The 23372-nt window shown below is 45.1% G+C and overlaps 1 protein-coding gene across 4 annotated transcripts in view; it reads left to right on the forward strand.

Moving 5' to 3' along the window:
- Positions 1-3842: 3842 nt before the first annotated feature.
- gria3a (glutamate receptor, ionotropic, AMPA 3a) overlaps positions 3843-23372 on the forward strand; it is a 56600-nt gene continuing 37070 nt past the window's right edge. For 2 of the 4 annotated variants that reach the window (XM_012819561.3, XM_031571397.2), the window contains exons 1-3: positions 3843-4155; positions 4458-4616; positions 15393-15632. In XM_012819561.3, coding sequence (XP_012675015.1) covers positions 4068-4155; positions 4458-4616; positions 15393-15632 — 487 coding nt within the window. In that variant the 5' untranslated portion in view covers positions 3843-4067. Of the gene's footprint in view, positions 4156-4457; positions 4617-15213; positions 15292-15392; positions 15633-23372 lie in introns of those variants that run through there. The other 2 variants (XM_031571395.2, XM_031571396.2) reach the window with 2 other exon arrangements.

Below are 23372 nucleotides of genomic sequence, written 5' to 3' on the forward strand. Positions count from 1 at the left end.
GTCTGCACGCGTACTGACCCTATAATTGCATTGTCACATTTAATAAGGTTACCATTCCGCACAGATTCACAAATGCGCCCAGACAGACTGGGAATTATCGACGTGAACCGTTGAATTATGTGTTCTCCCAGTTCATCTTGAAAATGTCAAGAAATACCCAGAGCATTGCAGAAAAGACTCCGAGAAATTTAGGCACCTGTCACAGAACAGGACAGGGAAGCTGATTTGGCAACACAAGCAGCACAGCATCTGCCAACACAGTGTGCTGAGCAGAGGTGTTTTCTTGTCCGTTTCTGAACCATCACTAAACCATCAGGGGGGGGAATATTTCACTCCAAAAACTCAGCCAGGGTTGCAGACAGATGGGCAGAGGAAAATTTAGTGTGAAATCACTATGTAATCCAAGTTATGGTTTCTAATTTTAAACAGCGCTATTGTTAGATTTGTGGGCATTTAGGAGAAATCATATTATGACTCCATAGGAAAATGTAATTCTTTAATGGAGTGTTTCATTTCAATCCTGTTTATTTGTATTTGTTTTATTATAATGATTCTGTATGACATGGCCCTATGCTTGCTTGTATGCAATCTTGCTTTGATAGTTGTGATAGTGAGTGATTCCAGAGTGCTTACAGTAATGAGTGAATCTCCAGCCCTTTTATGGGGTGCTATGTGATTTGAGCAGATTTGAGTTTAATGGAAAAAGTCAGGCTCTGCTGGCTCAACAGTGGCCCACCACACAAGCCCCGCGGGCTGCATCACCCTCCTCCATCGCCGCGCTTCTGAGCAGCCGTCACCACGTGGCAGTGATGTGGAATGACAGCGGATGACAAAAGCCCTGCTGCTGTGTACAGAGAGCCACCGTATTTACAAACCGATTTTTCATTTTTAATTAGGTGACGCCAGATATGCTCGTCCAGGGTGCGCTTGACCAAACATGCATGCGGGCGCACACACACACAATCCCACACATACAGTATTCATACTGAAACCCACACATACACACATGCCTCCAGTGGGCCTGAACCACTGGAGCATCAGATCCTACCTGTGCCTGTGTATGCCAGTGTCAGTACTACTCATCAGGTCTAAGCAACGCCCTCAGCCTAACAGACAGACGGCATCTGCACACATGCATGCTCACACATGTAAACCTCCATCTGAAGAGCATGCACCCACAGACCTCAGGCTGTCAAACATATGCCACCCATTTCACACACTCAAATAGCCTACGATCGGAGCCAGCCACATTACCGCCAGATAATACCATGCAGGAAAAAGGAGTGATGACAGCATATTTGATAACAAACTAAGCGTGAACCTGAAACACATTGGGCCAGTCAGCCAAGGACCTTCCAAATACTGCCCCTAAGTAGGGCAAATAATGACTTGAGAAATCTTGGTTGCTATTTATAATGTAATTAAATATCACCAGCCAGTAGTGCCCACACTCATACTCTCTGCATCCCTACATGAAGGATGAAAGTAGAGGGGTAAGAGAGAAAGAGAGAGACGGTGATTCCTCCACAGTCTTAATTAGTGAGAGTGGGAGGGGTTTGTTTCACTGCTCACTGTGCAAGTGGAACTCGGCTGAATATAGGCCAGCTCGGTCCCTCAGGCCTATGCTGAGAGAGAGAGAGAGAGAGAGAGAGAGAGAGAGAGGGAGATATTTTGCCTGCTTACATGTGAGTGGTTATATGATGTTTTTTTCAAATGGCCAATTATCTTGTACCAGTGTTTGGTAGTTTGGCTTAAAATGCTTACATATTTCATTATCATTAAAACACAAAATGGCCACCACACACTATACTTTCTCAAATAGAATAATATTTATTCCTCATCCGTAGGTCATAAGCGAGTCATTATTAGTCAAGAAAAATTCATGTGTGTCTTGAGGGCAATGGGCAAGTGTTTGATCACACAGACTAGTCCTATGGCTTAGACGTTGCTGTAAATGGCTTCATACAAATAAAAGAGTATTTTAATATTTGCACAAGGACTTGAGATACACTGGCACTTGCAGAGGGCAAGTTGCCACAAGGTCTCCCATATAAGTGTGCAGACAAAACTAACAGAATTTCATTATTTCACAGAATAGTCCAAGGTGTAATGAAAGTCACCAAAGTGAAGGAACTGGCAGATGTGTTCACTTTGTCATGAAATGTAAGCTTTGTTACGCTCTCTTAAAATTTAAAATGTGCTAACAGAAAAGTCGCCAGAAAAAGAGTGGAGTTCTTTTAAACTGGATAGATGCTGGTTATGTGTCCTGAACAGCCAACACTGACCAGGACTAATACAAACAACTGAAGTACTGAGTTTGCTACTATTAATATCATTATATGCATTTGATGCAGACAAATATTTAATTTGTCATAGCGTCTTTCTGTGCTTTAGGTGTAAAATAACATGAGGTACATGTTTACTTGATCAGTGCCAAGCATGCACTCATAGGTGAACAGGGCAGGGGACATGTCAGAGGCGTGCCTCTGTCTGAGAATGTAAGCATGGCTAAAATACAATTCAGCCAAGCACAATTTAGGAGCAGAAGTGTCAGCCTTAATAACAATATGCATCGAATGCATTCCAAATGAGCTGTTTCAGGGGGTGATTGTCCGGGAGGAACCGAGTGAGGAGGACATGTTAAGGTGTGGCAGGGTAATTAAAGGGTCATTCTGTTGATAGCATCTATCTGGTAGCATTGGTTTTGTGTCTTCTTTATGTGTATAAAGAAAAGAAAAAAAGAAAAAGAGAGAAGCAAAGAAAAACATAAAATGTTTTGTTTCACCTCCCCCATGCACTGAGTGAAGTTCCACGAGGCATACATGCTCTATCCTCTACTTTTCACAATTCTGTGCATGAAGTCCTGTACACATGCTCTGCACTTGAGACCTATCAGAATCCATGTATAATAAATGTATTCTGTTCCAATTGCACACAGGAGCACATTGCCCCCTCTAGTCTGCATGATAATGAGTGTCTTTTCTAGTACGACCTAAAGCAGAGGCATCTACTCTAATGTGGTAGATCTGCTGAATCAATATGCATTGATCCACTCAGACCCCAAGCGAGAGGCCTTGTCAGAGAAGCCCTGTCTGTGTGCTGACGAGTTGCAATTGCCCTTGAAACTTGCATGGAGAAAAAAAGCCATCATCCTCCTGATAAATATTGCACATTGTGATCCATTTACCCATACACTCCCCCACCGAACTGCAGCGGAAGTGATACTGAGGAATACAGTTAGGAAGGGAAGTAATTCATTTACAAATTAGTGTGAAAGAACGTGTTAAGCATGAAACCAGTTGTGACAAAGCATTTAAGGTTGAGAACTGATTTTACTGACACAGTTCAATCTGGACATAGATTATTCTTAAATATAGCCTACAGTTATACAGGGACTGATTTGTAAAATTACATTTTACGTCTTCTAATCCATCTTCTATGCCACATTTTTTATATCAATTTATATTTGAAGGTGTATCAAATGGCAATGGGACACGCCACCTCTGTTATAGAATTTTCAAAGAGGACGACTACTTAAAATTCTAGTCACCCACGGGCATTATTGAACAGATAATAACTGACTAAAAAGGTTGGAGTTTTTTTCAAAGAGCTATTGGTAACATTTTTAACGTGAGCTGTTCTCTCTCTTGCTCTCTCTCGTTCTCTCACACACGCGCACACACACACATTTACACCCTCATACACACACACACACACACACGCACGAGCCGGGCTGCAGCAGCGCTGCGTGCGGATGGGATGTTAGTGTTATCCAACGTCAAAGCGAGTTATCATCCTCTGTGATGTTGCTAGTCGATTCGTAGGCTACTTACAGTGCGAACTGTAGTCTTCTTGAGTCCACCGTCCTCTGGACAGACGTCTTGGCTGGGCGACTGGGTGCTTCGCGACTGGGCGAGTACTTCGTCTTATTTCTCGCTGCGTATCCTTGGCGCAGTGGACAGAGAAGTCCATTCACATCGTTCAGATTTTTCTTTGCTCTTTCTCCCATCCGCGTTCATGATTTTCCCGTCTCACTTTCGCTCGCGGAGTTGAAGCCAAAGGAGAAAATGGGGCACCGTTTGATAGCGACCGTCCTGTTTCTCCCGTGTCTCGTCGGTAAATCTTTTGCGGGATTTCCAAATCAAATTAACATAGGTAGGCAATGTCATTACTTTTTTCCATGTTATTTGTGTGTGATAGGACCTTGAACCTTTTGCATGGAACGAAATTGCTCTTAAAGTTAAGTGACAACTTTAAATCAGATAGTAGCCTTACATAGCCTTAGTATGTGTAACATCTGCCTTGTTTAATTTTTTTTGTAGGCCTAATACTTTTAAACTATGTGGCAGTCCCCCACATCTCCCTACGAATCGTGACGGACATAGAACATTTTGAAAAAGTTGAAATATTATCTAAGTAGGCTATGTTAACTCTAATTGAAAATGTTCCTGTTTCAGGTGGACTGTTCATGCGCTCTACTGTTCAGGAGCATAGCGCGTTTCGCTTCGCTGTCCAGCTCTACAACACCAATCAAAATGTAACGGAAAAGCCGTTCCACTTAAACTACAACGTGGATAATCTTGAATCCTCCAACAGTTTCTCGGTCACTCATGCATGTGAGTATCACGTAGTTAATGGGCTACTAATACAAAACTGACAACAAGTGGGAGGTATGTTCCGACGTTGTACTGCAAAACTAACGTCACATGTTTTAGTATGTAAAGGTGAACTTTGGCAGTCTACCAATCTCTGATTTGTAACTGGCTGCTATAAACATCCACCCAAAAGCCTAATTCCTAAATCAAGTAATGATGAACTGCAATTTTTTAGTGTGACAGATATAACACTAAAGGACTGAGTCCTTTCAGCATTCCAAGATTTTACTTCATCGTGTCTGAGTTGCAGTTCAGTCTCATCTCCTTTAAAGAAAGGATTGGTTTGACAACATTTGCTTAGAGACTAAGGGAGGACCAGAGATAAGGGGAGAGAAAGGAGGACATGGTGGTCGGCAGTCTTCTTCTCTTGCTAAAGGAGCCTTGGGTGTTACTGAAGGAATGTTCACTTAGACCGGGGATGCTTCATTTGATGTTTCTTAGAAGTGACATCTGTACACATGCTCATGCACTGGAAAGGCCTTTCCACCCTGTGTGTGTTTTTATTGTAATAATAAAATGGCTATTTACGGCACTTGTCATTAGAGGTTAATGTCCTCTCTTCTCTTGCTGGCTATCTTGCTGCGCTGAAAACCAGGGCCCCGTAATGGATTTTCTTGCCTATTTGTTTGTAGAGGTTGTAGAGGGAGTCACGAGCCCGGGGCTATTGAGCTGGCCTGGTAGAGAGGGTGCCCGCAAATAAGCCTGGAGTTAAATGAGCTGTACCAGGCAGCGTCTGTACAGGAAGTGGGCCATTGAGAATCTCAGCAATTATCTATCTGCCTCTATGTAGGCCAGCTCTAGGGGTTAATAGACAAAATGTAAAAGTGAATCCACATGTAGCAAGCAGCAAACTGGACAGCACATATGGTATTTTAAGGTTGGTAGTTGAGGTTGTGTTTAGTCATATTTTCCCCATGTGTGCACACATCAGAAAATCTCAAGTCTTTCCTTGCTGTCATTTTACTGAATGAAACTTTGGTGGGAGAGAAGAGTATTGTATAAATTGGCGGACCAGAGAACTGTTGTGCAGCGAGTGTGAATGATGACCATGAAACTTGTATGTCTCTCCTCTTTGTACAATAGCCTTAGAAAAACAGGTCACATAGACAGACCCATGAACAATTCACAGCACACATACAAGTTACACATAGTACAGTACATACAACAAGGGCTCTAAGTCCATGATATATATTATCATATATATATATATATATGATAATGACTTCTAATGGAGTATGATAGCCTGTCTGCATGTGATGTTAGGTCCTTTTGAACAATGATGCTGAGACAGACTAACACTTCAAACTAGGATGGCCTATATGCTACCTGTATATTTATAGCAATGAGGCAGTCCAGCTTGATCTCATAAAAGTGTGGCATAAATGAGGTGCACTGAGAGAGATGGAAGCACTTTCTCAAGAAACATATTACAAAAAGCATCTGAGAGATCAGTTCACTGTGCTTGGTATCAAGGCCCGATGTGGATCAGAACCAAATATTTTGTAGATTTTCTAGAAATCTTCTATAATCTTCTTTCCCCGTTGTCTGGGATAGCGTCATTCTTAAACTCGTATGTTATTTTCCACTGCAGAGATTTCTGCCTGTCTCTTCTCTTGATGTAGCACCTTTCCCTCAAGAGACATGAGTTAATCTCCCATGTATTGCATACAGTTGAAGTGAACTCCAGAAGATGTTCAGACATACAGTACATGCACTTACACCAGACCATGTGGTCAGTACACATGCACATGCACACCTTCTCAAATAGCTCATATGCACACAGAAGCACAAGAGGAGAGAGAGGGAGAGAGAGAGAAAGCATGAGATCTGTAATATGAGGTTTGGCTCATGGCTGCCCTTTGAATGGCATTGATGGTCTTCACCGGCCTCCCCTGTGGTCACTGGATTGAGCTCTTAGAAGCACCTGTCTGCCTCGTCTTAGTACCCCGCGTCCCCCCCCGGCCCCCCCCCCCCCCCTCCCAGCGGCCTGCGTGTCACTAGACTGTTACATCACATAACTGCCTTGAACTGGAAACATGAAAGCAGAATGAACTTTTCGCAAAGTACAAAATGGGTAAACAAGTGGCAGATTGGTCTTCAAAAATAGTTTTGAGTTGCCGACATCTAAACAACCGTAGACATTATCGTTTAATTGGCTAATCGTGTTCTGGTTTTTTTGCATGGGTCGACGGGCAAATGATGAAAGATGAGGTTAAATAACCACTTACATCTTCAGTTCATTAGCACCTAAAATCCTTTTTTCAAAGTTAAAAGGCGTATTGAGTTTGAGAATAATAAAGCCTAGTATAGATCATTACCTTACCAGCACACAGTAAGACAGTAACATATGCTGTAGAGCATAAAAATGAATATTGGAGTGAAAACAACAACAGCACGATTAGAGAGAGAGAGAGAGAGACAGAGAGAGAGAGAGAGAGAGAGAAAGACAGATGAGGGTGCAAAGCTAGAAAAAATGGCATATCTTAGTAAAGAAAGAGGACCTCGTTGTCTTTGCCACACTGTGACAGGTTGTGCAGTGCATTATTTCTTCACCACCACATCTTAATTGGCATGACAAACGCGCAAGTAAAAATAGCCTGAGGACCAGTGTTTCTGGGAAAGCTGTCACATGTTTTTTTGTTTGCATGGGTCATGTTGGGTACCTGCCATTGCAGTGGCAAGTAGTCTAACATTCTTTGGTAGGTGGTGGTATTGGGGCAAGTGTCCTGGATCATCTGTGAAGAGTTGTTTTCTATGAGTATGACTTGGGTGAAGCACAAATGCCTTCATTTGTGAGCTGGAAAAGTGTGTTCACAGTTCAAAATGTCATCTTTGTGTGAGATCATATCATGACTCTAATGACCTAAATAAAAGAGGAAGGAGGATGAAGTGCTGATGAGACTCTCTCTCTCTCTCATCATCTCATGCCATTCCCCTCGCCACCGAGCTCCACATACACACATCCCACTCTTCATCGGACTGAATTATGGATTGCACTTACTGTCATTGACTTCAAAGAGCCAGCTATGGGGAATCAGTACATAATCAGTATATACAGTACACATACTTTGTTTTTGCGCGGCGGCTGTGTTTGTGCGTTTAAGATTGGCTCTGTATTGTCTGTGGGAGTACTTGGCATGTGACTTAGCCTGCTCGGGCATACTTAGGGCTTCTTATATATCTTTTAAAATAGAAGAACACCAGATGTTTTGTGTTTGAAAGAAGGAGGCTAGCGGATGCAGAGTGCCTTTTTTAAATGAGAGAGGAGAGGATCAGAGGAGGAAGAGAAATCACACTACAAGGCCCTTTGTTTCCTTGCAGCAGATACATTTGCTTGATCAGCGCGCTGGCATCAGAAGGAGAGAACTCTCTGGAGAATGCTTTCTCTTAGTCGGGGGTCGAGCGAATTGCACCCTCTTTGCCCAGAATGTAATCTATGTTATCCTTTGACATCCTTTGACCAGAGGGGAAGGGGGGAATCAATACGAGAGTTACTGGGCTACACACACACACACACACACCCACACACACACACACACACACACACACACACACACACACACACACACGAATCGGTTAACACTCAGGTTTTGTATATTTTGCAATTTAATATATTTGATCTGCAAATAAAAATCTATTCTGTTGTATTCTATTTCCCCCATCTATTCCATCCAGTTATGTCAGGGCCTTTCAATGCATTGTCAGACATACTGTAGAATATGACACAAGATTGGGCCATTTTGGAACATTTTCAATGAACTTGTTATTTAATCCAGCTTGGCAAGCTTTCAGAAGCAATATTTTAAACTGGACAACTGTTGCTTGATAGCCTCTGTTAATTTATCATTTGATACTGAATCATGTATTGGTTGCTTTTGGGTGGGGGGGGGGGGGGTCATGAATAAAAGGCAGGATTTGAATGCTTGTGGCTCTTCTGTTCACAGCACCATAGGTGAATATTTAGCCCAGTGTGGTTCTAGTGAGAAACCACAGTGGAGAGTTGTGGCATCATCATGCTTTTTTCACAGCCTCTGGCAGAGTGAAATGTCTATATGGAGTCGAACAGGATGACTGTTCTAGAATTGTACAATGTTCCAGTGTTTTGATTATTGATGTGCAAAGCTTGTTGTTTGCCGGTCTGCAGTAGTAGCAATTTAACATGGCCCTGACGGCTTGGTGAGTCAGTGAGTTAATCTGAGTCTGCTGGGGACCATAAAGAGAGAGGGGCAAAGAGTGAAAAATCATCCACTCACTGTGATGTCTCCAAGTAAGATCACAGTGCAGCCTTGTGATGCCTCCTGTTCCTCAGTCCAACCTGGTCCTCTTGCATGTGTGAAGGGTTGTGAAATGACAACATCAGTAGAATAGCAGTTTAAAATCCTGGTCATATTTCACTGATGACTACCTGCCAGCAACATATGAAAGTGCGCCCACTCTCCTGCACAAGAACTGTTCCTCTCCACCTACTCAAAACACACAGCGTAAAAGTGCTCTGCCTACGCAGCCGATTTATAACATCCCCATACCCACTTAGTACATATGTTAAACCACGCTGTTGGAGCGTGCAAATACACACACACATATATTTTCTCTCTCTCTCTCTCTCTCTCTCTCTCTCTCTCTCTCTCTCTCTCTCTCTCTCACAGACACACACACACACACACACACAGAAACACTCACACAGAAACCCGTTGCATCCAACAAATTAGCATCTTTGTTTCACTGTGTATTCACTCCAAGTGAGGCAGTTACGACTGGACTTAACCAGCCATCGCAAACCGCATTGTTATTATCAGAGCAACTTTTCATCGCAATGGAACTGTTCTCATTTATTTAATCAGGCCATAGCATCCCTAGCTCCAGCAACAGCAAATACCGCAAAAAGAAAAGAGAACAAGCTGCAGCTCAGCCTTCCTGTACTGGCCTGAAAATTCCACACATTGAATTTTTAATGTGCTATATCAGAAGACAAACTCTCAGTGAACCTTAATGAAGTGCTGCTGAAAGATATGTTTGTCTTGTAGAATGTGGTTTTGCTTAAAAGCGGGATCGCTGTGGTGCATGCTTGCCTTTTTTGCTTTCTCACCCAAAGCAGAGAGACAAGTCTTTCAGGCTGAGTGTGTGTGTGTGTATGTGTATGTTTCATAATGTGTGTGTGTGTTCGGATGTTTAAATATCTTTGTGTTGGCATGTTTAAATGTCTCTGTGTGTATGTTGATGTGTATTTGTGTGTGTGTGTGTGTGTGTGTGTGTGTGTGTGTGTCTGCATGTTTAAATGTTTGTGTGCGTGCGCATGTTTAAATGTCTGTGTTAGTGTGTGGCTCATATTTCTCTAACTCTGACTCACAGCTCCCGTCGGAGTGCAGCTCTTCAGGGCTTGTGGAGAGTGTGTGTGTGTGTGTGTGTGTGTGTGGGTGTGTGTGTGTGTGGGTGTGTGTGTGTGCCCAGTTTAAACGTGCATCTCTGCCTGTTTCTCTCTCAATGGGAATTCAATGTGGAGGTGGTTTGCAGGAGGAGAGTGGCTCAGATTCGTCTCACATCCGCATGTCACTCATTCAGGTGGACACAACCAGCACTTATTAGAGTCCAAAATAGAATGAGCGCAATTAAGACTATAAATACTGCAAAGATGTATATGATACTACGGAATATGGTATCCTCAGCTTAATGCCTTATAACATCAAACATATACCATGAAAAAGTGTCAGTCATAAGTTTTGGCTTGACGTTTGCTTTTAATGCCATAATGCATTTTGTTATTTAGTATTCAGGTATTCAAGTATCAGGATCTTTTTGGAATTTGTATCTTGCCTTAAAGTGTGTTCTATGGTTTTATATGAGTGTGTGTGGGGTGATATGTGGTCCTACTCAGTAAGACCCACACACACACACACACAGGCATGCATATTCATATCCTCCCACTGTCCCTTGTCGGTTGGCCTGTCTGAGCGCTCATCCCTGAACTGTGACATTTTCCCTCAGCAGCGCCCTTCCGATGGGACCTGTTGGCGTGTGGAACATGCTGTATATAATTCAGCAGTAAGCTTTTGCTCTCTGCTCACCCCTCGGATTTCTGCGAAGAGCACAGGGCTCTGGTAGAAGCACTCCTTCTGAGGCTATTTTTAAGCGCAGCACTTTTTGGTTTTTGGTTATTAGTGAGGTCCAGAGGAAGAGCATGAAATGAGTCAAATCAGCTTTATTGCTTTGCCTGCCTGCCCATTTCTCCATTTCTTGCAGTGGGCACATACACTGATTTTATTACAGTTGTGAGTGTAATATATTTAATAAAAAAATGCTCATGCAGAGACATTTTGGCAGGGTTGTCCTGTGCACAATTAGAAAACGAATGGCTTATAAAGCAGCACCTCTGTAGCAATCAGAGAATCTGCACATCAGCTCACATCAGAGAAGGGGAGATTATAAAAAGGTCCTCCCACACTTATGTGTGTGCGCGCTTGTTGCTCCTCCAGGACTTGTGTGACTGTGTGAAAGACTCTCTAGTGTGTGTGTGTGTGTGTGTGTGTGTATGTGTGTGTATGTGTGTGTGTGTGTGTGTGTGTGTGTGTGTGTTTGCTTGAGGGTTTTTGAATGTGGGCATGCTACGAAGCGACAAAGCAGCCGGAGCAGAATGGAGCGCTCTGGGTCATGTGCTCCCAAAATGGCCACCGCACTCGCTGAGCTCTGTCAGCCCCGTCACTCTCAAAGTCAGGACAGGCAATGATGTTGGCGCGGCGATGGTTGATGGTGACGAGAACTGGCAGGTCGCCATGGCAAGGCTGCTTGCGTGGCGCTAGCCTTACACAACTCAGTCATACTCACACCCACGCATGCACGCATGCACACACGCACACACACACACACACACACACACACACACACTCACACACACACATACATATACACACACGCGCACACATTTTAAAATAATTTTTCTTTCTTCCTATCATCCTTTACCCTTTCTCTCTGTGTCACGCATGCACACACTCACTCACACATACGTGCACAAACACACACACACACACACGCACACGCACACAAACACATAAAACTTCCATAAAGATCCTGGAGGTGTTTGTGTGATTCAGGGGCTGGGATGTTAAAGTGGAATAATGCAGAGTGGCACACAGTCTAGTCCATGCTACAATGATCAGTTACAAGCCCTCACCACTTCAGGGCTGCAATTAATGATTCAAGACATGCGCCTGTTCCTCTATAAATCAAAGACCTGGGTCCATCCGCTGCCGCTCACAGTGCACACAGTGATAGGCCTCCCAGCAACAAAAACTACAAATCCCACACCGCGTTTGACTCCGGCCCGGATCCGGCCCTGATGTGTAGTGGATTCCTACAGATCTGCACCAGCCCAGTGTCAGCTGCTATGTGGGATTTGTAGTTTTTTGTTGTTGTTGCTGCAACCCGGGCAGAGCTGTCAGAGTCGCTGTGTGGCCCTGACGAGCTCAGTGCAAACTTTTGCCCTGCGCCGCCTGAGGAGAGAGTGCTGTGGTGTGGTGTGTGCTGTGTGTGTGTGTGTGTGTGTGTGTGTGTGTGTGTGTGTGTGTGTGTGTGTGTGTGTGTGGTGTGTGCTGTGCTGTTCTCTGTGGGGGACAAAAAAAGGCAGCCACTACGTCAGGCAGATGACTGTGACCTCAGTCAGCACATGCACACATGCTCGCACACACACGTAACACACACGTAACACACACACATATTTATACATGCGCATACATTTGTACAGGCACTCACACACACACACACACACACACACTCACACACACACACACACCTCAAAGGCCATCTTCTGTGGCTTTGGGAAGAGATGTGATTTGTGCTGTCTGGATTCCCAGGAGCTGGGAGGATTGTAATACATTCGAATAAGCACAACAGCCACACTCTCTGACTCTCCTTTTGTGGCTGATTAAATGTACTGCTGTAGTAGCCATATTCAGACGATGGAGGGACTAATTAAGAGTAGAGATGAAGAGTAAGCTGTTGAAAATCTGTCAATGTGATAAGTGATGTGTTGTGCAGTTGATATTATAATGTTATCATTTTTTTTTACACACCGGTATCCAAAAATAACCTGACTGAGCTGACGTGAAAGCACTCCAAATGACACTCATAGTTATTTATGTGTTATGTGCATATGTAAGAGAGTGTGTTTGTGTGTTTTAGTGAGAAAGAGAGAGTGAGAGAGAGAGCGAGAGAGAGAGAGAGAGAGAGAGAGACCCTGGGGAGAGGCTAGACAGGCGAGGATAGAGCTGTGAAGCTGAAGAAACTAGATCACAGAAACCAGCTCAGCATTCCCCACAGGAAACAGCCAGCTCTCAGGAAGCCACGTTCCTCACATCACACCACACTTGCTGTGGAGGACTGCAGCGTGCCAGGACCTACTTTTGACCTTGGGCTGTTCACCGCACCCTGCTCTTTTCCACGATGAACACTGATCAATGTTTCCATGGTGAACGCCCACTGTGGCGTGTAGGACTATTGAGGCCATGGTGGGTGACTTTTCTGCGTTTGGTGCTGCTGGCTGTTTTTGAGGCATATCCTTCATTGCCTGTGGCAGGAGCCAGAGATGGATGTGAAGAGATAGATGTGATGTTGATGTAGATGTGCAATCCCGTCACAGAGTTGGCGGTCTTTTTTCACCGAGAGGCACTGCGTTCCTGGCACTCTAATGGGGAAGCACAATGCCTGTGCAACACAGTGGGGAATTCAAATTCCCCAGCAGCACGAAGAATGCTTGAGTGTTCGTTTTGCTCTGAGCAACTTCGGATAAAAGTGTTTTTGGGTAAATGTGACGTAAGTGATCAACACTGTCAGCAGTAAAACATTTTTACATCAGTCCCACACAGGACTGTTTGTAAGTGTCCCTAGTGAAACAGGGAAAAGCGCTCCTGCAGCCTAACAATGCAGACATTCTGTTTTAACGTTGACGCATAAGGTTAGTCATGCGGAGTCTCACGCATAGCACATCTTCTATTTATCCGCCCGAAGTGCTGGTTTTTCATTTAAGGAAACTGGTTAGGACTTAAAGACTGAGGGCTGTCCTGAATTCCTGTTTCACTTTTTTCAGGGCCAGCAAATGAAAAAGGTCAAGCAAAGAGGGGGTGAGAGAGGGGGTGAGAGAGGGGGTGAGTGGGGGTGAGAGAGGGGTCGGTTTTAGGAGGAAATAAAAGGTCATGAGTGGGAGTGTTGGAATGGAAGATCTTTGGAAGGAGCAGGGGGCGCTGAACATAGGGTTCTTCTCTAAAGCGTTGCGTGTTTCCTCTCTCTCTCTCTCTCTCTCTCTCTCTCTCTCTGTCTCTCTCTCTCTCTGTGATCATACCTCTTGCATCGCCCTGTTTGCCCTGTCTCTGCTCCCCTCACCCTGTTGCCTTCTCTTTCTGCTCTGTCGCTTTCTCTCTCTCTCTCCCTGTCTCTGGCAGACAGGGATTGATTTTCTGACTGCCTTACTGATGTCCTCCTCTTTATCTCTCTAAGCAAGGACAAAGAGAGAAAGACATTTAAATCTGCTCTCTCTCTCCATCTGTCTCTCTTTCCCTCGTTTTCTCTCTTCATTTTCTGCACTTTGCACTGCATTATCCACATATTGGGAATTAGTGCCCACAAATACGGAGAGGTTAGATGAGGTGGTCTTGGTAAAAAAAACTAAGGGTCACACATCCGATGGGAAGGAAAAGGGAAAGATCTCTCTCTCTCTCTCTCTCTAACAAACACATATGTATGCGCACACACAGACATACAGACACACACACACACATACACACATACACACACTCCCCAAGACCCGCATAATGATGCCAAAGCAAAGATGGGGCAGATGCAGCATGACGGAGGTTGCTTTCATCCTCTTTATTAGTTTTCCTTTGTACACACAACAGCACTGTCAGTGCCACACTCTCCTCTCACGTGCTCCACACCTCAAAGTCAAACAGAGCACCGTTATCCGGCATGAGCTGTTACTCTACTTGGTAAATGTATGATACATATAACCTCACCCTGGGCATTGATAAACTTTAAAAAAGGACAAATAAAAAACTATTTAATCCTTTAAATAAAAAAATAAAACATTCAAATTTAATTTCAAGCATGAGATACTAGTTCATGATGTAAAATCTGTGCAAGCATCAGCCTTCTCTTTAGTTTCTCTTCAGAGTGGCATTAATGCAGGGCTGAGAGAGAGATAGAGAGAGAGAGAGAGATAGAGAGACAGAGAGAGAGAGAGAGAGAGAGACATGGCGATAGCACAGTGCCACAGGAAGTGCTGTGTATTTAGGGCAGTGAGCAGTGCACTGATTCCCCCTGTTAGTGATGGATGGATGCTCCAACAGAAGCCCTTAGTCTGAAGGGGATCTAAAGGGCAAAGGGAAGAGCTGTGCATCAGGCCGTCACGGCCACTCTCTCCATTAGCACGGGGCGCTGCCATTACCAGCTCTCCCATTTGCCCGCTGCTCAGTCAGAAGTCATTATTTATTATTAACACCACCACTGCACAGCAGGACTGCCCACAGATTGTTCTTGACATGTGCAAACAAGTTGTTGGCACTCCGAGTGAGACTTTCATTTCAATTTGCCAGCTACCCTGGGTACCACTTGAAAATGAAGGACTTTAGTTTATACTTATCTGGCACAGGTCTGATCCGGGATATATTTTAGTATCACAAAATGTGTGTGATTTGTTGTATGAGTAATTCTGAATATTTGTTTTTTTACTGCGTGTGTCTCTCTCCGCAGTCTGCTCGCAGTTCTCGCGGGGCGTTTACGCCATCTTCGGCTTCTACGACAGGAAGTCTATGAACACGCTGACGTCGTTCTGCGGGGCCCTGCACACCTCCTTCATCACGCCCAGCTTCCCCACCGACGCCGACGTCCAGTTCGTCATCCAGATGAGGCCGGCGCTCCGAGGGGTGGTCCTCAGCCTGCTGGCGCACTACAAGTGGGAGAAGTTCGTCTACCTGTACGACACAGACAGAGGTATGCTGAAAGGCTGTGCTGTGGCTTCTACTGTTAAATCAGCTCTGCCCTCACTGCTAACGCTTTACAAAAATGGCAACTGAAGACTTACTCAGCTCATCCTTGATAAATAATTGTTTGTTCTTGTGAGTCAGTGTGTGTGTGTGTGTGTGTGTGTGTGTATAAATATGTGGATGTTTGTCTGTCTCTTTTTCTTTTCTTCTCCCTCTCTCTTTCTGTCCTCTGTGTGTGTGCATGTTTGAAAGAGAGAGAGGATCACAGAAAAGATGAAGAGGAGAAAGAGAGATAGAGAGAGAGAGAGAGAGAGAGAGATAGAGAGATGTCTGTGTGGGTGGGTTAAATTATTTGGATATGACTGGTCTGTAATTGGATTATGTGAAGGCAAGGCTTGATAGACTGACATTAAAACGTCCTTCATGCTCTCCTCCTCATCACGACCAACCTTCAGGCATTTCCACCCCCCTCCCTCTCTGACATGCCACTCAAAACCCTCCTGTCAGATATGTACATGAAGAGGCACAGCAGCCCACACCATGGAAGAAAAATATGCAGAACATACAGTATCTACTGTCTACCCCCAAATTATATACCAGACTGCCAGGGCGGAATTAAGTCTGGGGTCACGGCGTTAAACAAAGAAAAAAAAACTGAAAACTGAGTCAGATAGTCCATCACGATGGTAAATGTGTACACTTCTAGACGTTAGAAGATTAAATATAGCCTGGTAATGATGATAGTTACGAAGTTTCATAAGAGGAGTGAGCTGAAGGGGCAGTTCATGTATAATGTGTTTGTGTGTGTGTGTGTGTGTCTGTGTGTGTGTGTGTGTGTGTGTGTGTGTGTGTGTGTGTGTGTGTGTGTGTGTGTGTGTGTGTGTCTGTGTGTGTGTGTGTGTGTGTGTGGTGTGTGTGTGTGTGTGTGTGTGTGTGTGTGTGTGTGTGTGTGTGTGTCTGTGTGTGTGTGTGTGTGTGTGTGGTGTGTGAAAGAGAGAGGGAGAGTCAGAGAAGATGCTTACACAATGCAGTTTATGGAGGGATGGACTGTGACCTACTTCAGAGGATGGCCTCTATAGATCCCCTTGGCTCATTATGCCTCTGTTCAGAGGTTCAGAGGTTGCAAGTGACATTGCTTCAAATAACTCAGTATCAAAACAAATTTAATTTCTCTAATCTTGAGTGCAGTTTGTGCTGGTTGAATTTGGCACATCATTGTTTTGTGTGTGTGTGTGTGTGTGTGTCTGACTGTAAGTGTGTGTGTCTGTGTGTGAGAGAGAGTTTTCTGTTGTTCTGTCGTTCTCTTGTGTTATCTGGTGCTCTGGTTTAAGTGCAGAGTTGTCTCAGGAGTACTAGGCCAGCACTCTCCTCCATACCTCTATATTTAGTCTGCTTGGACAGTGCAGAGGAGCATTTTAGAAGGGCATAAATGGGGGCAGAATTTGCTTTTTTCCTCAAAAAGCCCTTTCATGTATATTTTACACCAAATCCTCTGCTCTGTGTGTTTTCTTCCTGCTTGCTCTCGAGAAAAAAGCTCTGTAATATCTCAGGCACGCTCCACACAGCTGCACTGGTGCGACATTTAATCCATTTGCAGAGTGGCTTTCGCAGAGTCCCTTTTGCGCACAATGTTCTCTTAGCCTCAAATGAGCTCTGTCTGCCCTACCCCACCTTTCATGTTAACATCATGGCCTCCATGAGAAAGCCTGTTGATGCTGGCCGGATGCTTTCACTAAGACATATTAGTTTGATTTATGAATCATGGTTCACCTGCTAAATATGTCTTCATACTGTATTTAACATTGTCACTCTTAATGTTAACAAGCGTTATTCATCCACCCGCGCCCCCCACACACACATACAAAATATAGCCAGTAACATTATGACAGAAAGACCTCTTGTGATTTGTAAGAATATAAGAATACCAACATGGGACAGCTCTTGCTCTCAGAGGTAGTTAGCACGACAACATGACCACAGCTAATCGGCCAGCTACCCGTCCTCCACCACCCAACCAACCAGAGGGTGACTAAGAGCCCCTCTCGGCTCTCGAAGGATGGAGAACGCAGAACAGAGATGAGAGAGAGAGGAATGGGACTGTGCCCTCCAGCCATTACAATCATTTGTCCTTTTCCCCCAAAATACCTTGCTCCATAGCCTGCCACCGCCCCTCTCCGCTGTGCCGTGGTGATGGGAGAGAGGTAGCAGATTCAGGTCAAGGTTTTAACACAGCCATTTCCAGACCATGCCTGCGTGCAGATGGCCTTGGGGGGGGGGTTAGTCTGCCGTGTCACTGGATAGAGCGCCATTATCCAGTGAGCAGCCCTGCAAAAGCGCATACAGGAAAGATAACATGTCCAGATATGTGGGCTCTCTCCATGCGGTAGAGACGGTGCCGCAACCCCTGGGGTCATCCCCGGGGTCTAAATAATATCAGGGTTATATGGATCACCACACTCACTGGTAAAAAACACCCTGTTGACGTCACCTCTCAGCAGTGATAGCACATCATTCTCCTGAAAAGGAGGATGAACAAAGCCAAGCTAAGGACCCTTCTGTGGTTAGAAACGGTGTGCATAGGTGGGTAATGTTACACTGCTGACATGCTACATCTCTATGATGATACTACCTTAAGCCTCTCTTGACTAGCCAGAGCATTTAGCTCACTGCGCTAGATAGCCTCAATATAGGTCAAGGCAGCTAGTGATTCATGTGTCGCCAAGCAATCACATGCCCTCTCTGGCCAGAGTCCAGAGGAAGACCTTGTATGCCGAACACGTCACCCTTACCTTTACATGACCCTCACGTGACAGACTTTGCAGTGACAAATACATAGTGTCCCTTAAAGGTAGAGTGTGCGACTCAAGGGGTTGTTAGCTTGAACTAAATACAAACGGCCCACCCCCTTCATTCAGGCCCCCATTCACCCAGCTTATTCAGGTATTACAGCAAAACCAGAATGACTGACAAGCATGTTGATACATCTTTGTGAAGAAGTCTCCTATTTGGCTAATGAGTGGATCCAGTTTTCTGTTTCTGATGACAGAGCAAATGACAGTCCGAGGAACCATGTTTCTTCTCAGATCTATCTGATATCTGTTGGATAGAAAGAAGGTTTTTTTAGTGTTCTAAAAAATCTGTTCACCTCTGCCCTATGCAGTGTGCATCCCTGCACAAAACAGGCTATTTCATTCTTAGCATCATAAAGTACAGGAGAGGTGTGAAGTTGTATGTAATCTCCTAGTCTCTAACCAAATACTCATTTTTGGAGTCACCTTGTCATTGAATAGTCTGGAGAGGTATGGCACTTCTGCTGTGTGTGAGCAAGCACCTCTTGTGAGCCTTTTATGTGTCTGAGGTGTTTTGAGGTGGGGAGGGGGGGGGGGGGGATGAGCAGCTCCAGCCCCAGACAGACCCTCTTCCCTGAACCCTGTCATATCAGATATCTGATACTGTATCTGACTCTGTGCTCCAGCCTATTTAAAGCAGAGAGCGATGCTAAGCCCAGTGCAGGGAAAGAAGCGCCCGGGAGCAGCTTAATGGAAGACTGTGCATGAGCTTTGGTGGGCTGACTGAAAGATGTACCACTCTGAGCCCCTTGCCTGCCGTGAGTTTTAAAAAAACAACACGTGTTTCAAATAAAAGATGATCTCATAGAAAGCAAACTTCACTCTAGTTATCCCATCTCTAGAGACAAGCCCAGAATAGAAGCATGTATGTGTGTGTGTGTGTGTGTGTGTGTTGGTGTGCATTTATGTTTACAGGCGCCTGTGTGTACTTTCATGCCTATCTTTGTGTACTCTGCGTTGAAATGAAGTTCCCCCCGGAGCCAAGCCAGGGCTGATTAATCACCTACTGCTAAATGGCACAGTTGGGCTGCTTTCAGGAGCGCTGAGCACATGCTAATTAACAATGGAGAGACCGGTGGGCAGAACGAGGGATGAGTGCGACAAACAGGAGAGAGAGAGCGAGAGAGAGAGAGAAGGAACAAGTGAAGGAGAGAAAGAGAGGGATAGAGAGAGAGAACAAGTGAAGGAGAGGAGACTTTGATGCAACTTCAGATCATGGGGCATCATGTACCTAATCCATCTCATCTTTCAAAGCTTTTATGTACTGGTTTGTGTGTGTTTGTGTGTGTGTGTGTGTGTGTGTGTGTGTGTGTGTGTGTGTGTGTGTGTGTGTGTGTGTGTATGTGTGTGTGTGTGTGTGTGTGTGTGTGTGTGTGTGTGTGTGTGTGTGTGTGTGTGAGAGAGTGTGAGAGAGAGACAGAGGCAGAAGTGGGGGAGAGGGAGAATGTATGTGTGTGTGCTGTAAAATGCTGAGTCACTCGGCCGCTGTGCAGTGCGAGCAGCTGGGGACTGCACAGCTGGCCTGGACCAGAGATCTCTCCTGGGTTACAGAAGGTCCTTCTACGCCAGGGGCGCACGTGTGTGTGTGCTCAGTGGAGAGGAGAGAGGGTGGGGGGGTTGTCTCATGGGGGAGACGGGAGGTGCTCAGATGCTGCCCCACGCCGCTTGTGCCCGTACACATTTCACATCCTTACGCCTCTGAGAAAACACCAACTCACTGCTGTCATTCCCTGATGAGGACCCGCCAGACGAAGCTGTGGCCACCCTGTCTGAAAGCCTTTAACTGTGCGACTGTATAAGAGAGGATGACGGTGTGACCTCACACAGCTCTCTACCATACACTAAACTCGGGGGCAGCTACATGGGCTCCATGGCAACTCACAGCCCCCCCCTCAGTGCACACACACACACACACACACAGTCTAATTCACCCTCGTTTACTCTGTTTGCCTGTTTTTTTTGGCCTGACAACATTTTTCAGCACCACGGACAGCGCCCAGTGTCCTAGTTCCACTCTGTTCTATTCAGCCTCAGCTACTCCTCCGTTTCCCCCCCTTTCTCTTCTCGCTCTCCACCTTCCTCCCCTTCGGATGGGATCCAGCACCGTGGGCATGAAGCGGAGCAGAGGCCCAGCACACTCAGGAAGGAACCTAGAGGCGGACCTATGAGAGGCGCAGAAGAGAACTAACAAACAAACACGGCGCTGAGCGGCACTCCGACCCAAATCAGATTAGAGTACCGGTAGCCAGGCGTAAGTCAGTCATGATGGCCCTACAGGCCTCTGTAGCCCTGAAGTCTGTGTGTTAGAGTTATGTATTATTGTCACCACCGCATAACTTGATTCAGTAATAAAAATAAAGGTCATTTCACACTCTGAATAGCACAAGGGATGCTTTCCATATTACTTTTGAATACATTGTGTGTAAAGACAAAGACAGACTCACTGTGAAGTGCTTACAATGCCCGAGTAAAAGAGACGTTTCCATTGTTTCCTAGCCTAACGTCTCTAGAGAAAGCGTCGCAGCTTTGCATGCTGAGTTGTGTTTTTTGAGAGGGATCAATAGCTGGCGTGAGTTACGGAGACTGAAGGCATATGAGGTGTGACGTGACAAACTATGAGAGGCTTTGACTGACTGAAAGGGTTGGATGTGTTTTGCTACTGCAGTGGGTTTGGTGTGTTCAAATAGAGAGATCAGGAATAAAGTGTATAAAGTAGCATTGGAATGCGTCAGAGGAGCTGTATGGGATTAGTGACCCAACAAATGGATGCTGCTTCTGTAGAGCTGCTTGTGTATGTCTATGGACATTTTTAGTCATTGTGGTTGTAAGGAAAAACCTCAGCTTCACCTCAAAATATTAAATGCATGGGTTGAGTGTAGCCTGAGGATGGGGACATAATGCTCTCTCTCTCTCTCTCTCTCTTTCTCTCTCTTTTTCCCTTTTTATCTCCCTCTTTCTCATTCCGCTGCACAGACGCACACACACACATACACACACACACACACACACACACACACACACACACAGAGAGAGACACACACACAGTCACACTCATGCACAAAATGAAGGACCTTACATGTGCTAAATTATGCTGTTGCGTGCCGCTTCTAATGTGTTTGTGTGTGGCTGTTTGTTTGCACTGATTCTGAATGTTTATGGGACAGATCATCACATTGACTAAACTAGTCTGGACAGAACTCCTCTCATAAGAGCTTTGCTGCCGACCCCACTGGCACTACTACTGACAGTAGGAAGTTTTAAAGAGGTCACTCTCTCCCCAAGGGAGCAGAGGATGGAAGGGACACGAGGAAGGGAAGGAGACCTGGAGGAGAGAGGAGAAAGGAACAGGGGAGTAGAGGAGAGGACGAGAGGAGAGGAGAGTAGACTCAAGTGGAGAGAAGAGGAAAGTCTAGATAAGAGGAGGAGAGAAAAAACAGTGGTGTGGAATTGAGTTGAGCGGAAAAGAGAAGAGGAAAGATGGGGGGAGTTGGGAGGGGAGGAGAAGAGGAGAGAAGGGAAGGATGCAGGGGAAGGAGGAGAGGGCTGACTCATGGGGGAAACGTCATGACTAATGACCTTGAGCAAACACTACTGGAGTCGGCTTAGTCACACTCAGACCTCTGTCTCTCTCTCACACACACACACACACACACACACACACACACACACACACATACACACACATACACGCACACACGCACACATACACACACACACACACACACACGCACACATACACACACATACACGCACACACGCACACATACACAGCCGACATCCTCATTTGAGAATTTCACTGGTCTGAGTATCTGAGCCCCAAACATCAACACAATGAAAAGCAAAACTAAACAAACAATGGAGCAGATGAATGTGTTGATGGGGGAACCACTTGATTGCAGCAGTGCTGGGGACAGGACAGCACCTGATTCTGTCTTGAGTTTTGAGGGGGGTGTGTGTGTGTGTGTGTGTGTGTGTGTGTGAGAGACAGAGAGAGAAAAATAGACTAAGAGTATGTGAATGTGTGTGTGTGTGTGTGTGTGTTTGTGTGTATGTGTGTTTGGAGTTTGCATGTAGGTGATTGTGTAATATAGAGGGAAGGGACGGAGGACAAGAAGGAGAGGGAGACTCACACACATAAGTGAAATGGTCCCAAGACTGCAGATAATAAAGTGACTCATCTCGCTGCACTCGCTGGTCATGTTCTAGTCTTTTCTCCTCACTTACAGTGAATTAGAGGCACAATACAGTGTGAAGGGATTTGTGAAGGTCCTTTAAAAACTTCCATTTGTTTGTAAACTTTGTGACATGATTAGAGAGGGCGTTATAAGACACATAAATGTTTCAACACAGTTTAATTACAGCAACCTCTGAAAACAAATGGACAGATGCTCTCTTTGAAAACTGTTTCGTCGCAGAATGAGAGAGGGAGGGGGGGGGGGGGGAGGGAACATGTCCCTTGGATAAATCTTCACTGACCTGACTGGTAATTATTTCCTTGCCCATGACAGCATGAAAAGTTAATCAGGATATGTAAAGCTGTTTTACGCTGTAGGGTTGTATAATCGACTCTTTAAAGATGCCTTCAGCGACCATGCTGCCACAGTCCTCATTTAACATCAGCCATCTGTTAACAGAGCCAGAGGATAAACCATATATTTACTTTTACTTAGACACTGTGCATCTGTTATTGTGTGTTTGGGGGTTTTGAATGTGTTTTGTGTGTGTATTTTCTATAGATGGCATACCCCCTTGTATGTTCACGAGGTCACTGACATTTTGTCTGCTTTTATAGAAAAGCCACCGTTAGGCTGGCCGTCTGGTTTAGCCATCGTCAGTCAGAAACTTCTCTCAGTAATGAAAGCCTCTGAGCTAGTGAATCAGCAACGCTAACGCATATT

Source organism: Clupea harengus, chromosome 8, assembly GCF_900700415.2.
Source record: "Clupea harengus chromosome 8, Ch_v2.0.2, whole genome shotgun sequence".
In the NCBI taxonomy this organism is placed as follows: Eukaryota; Metazoa; Chordata; class Actinopteri; order Clupeiformes; family Clupeidae; genus Clupea; species Clupea harengus.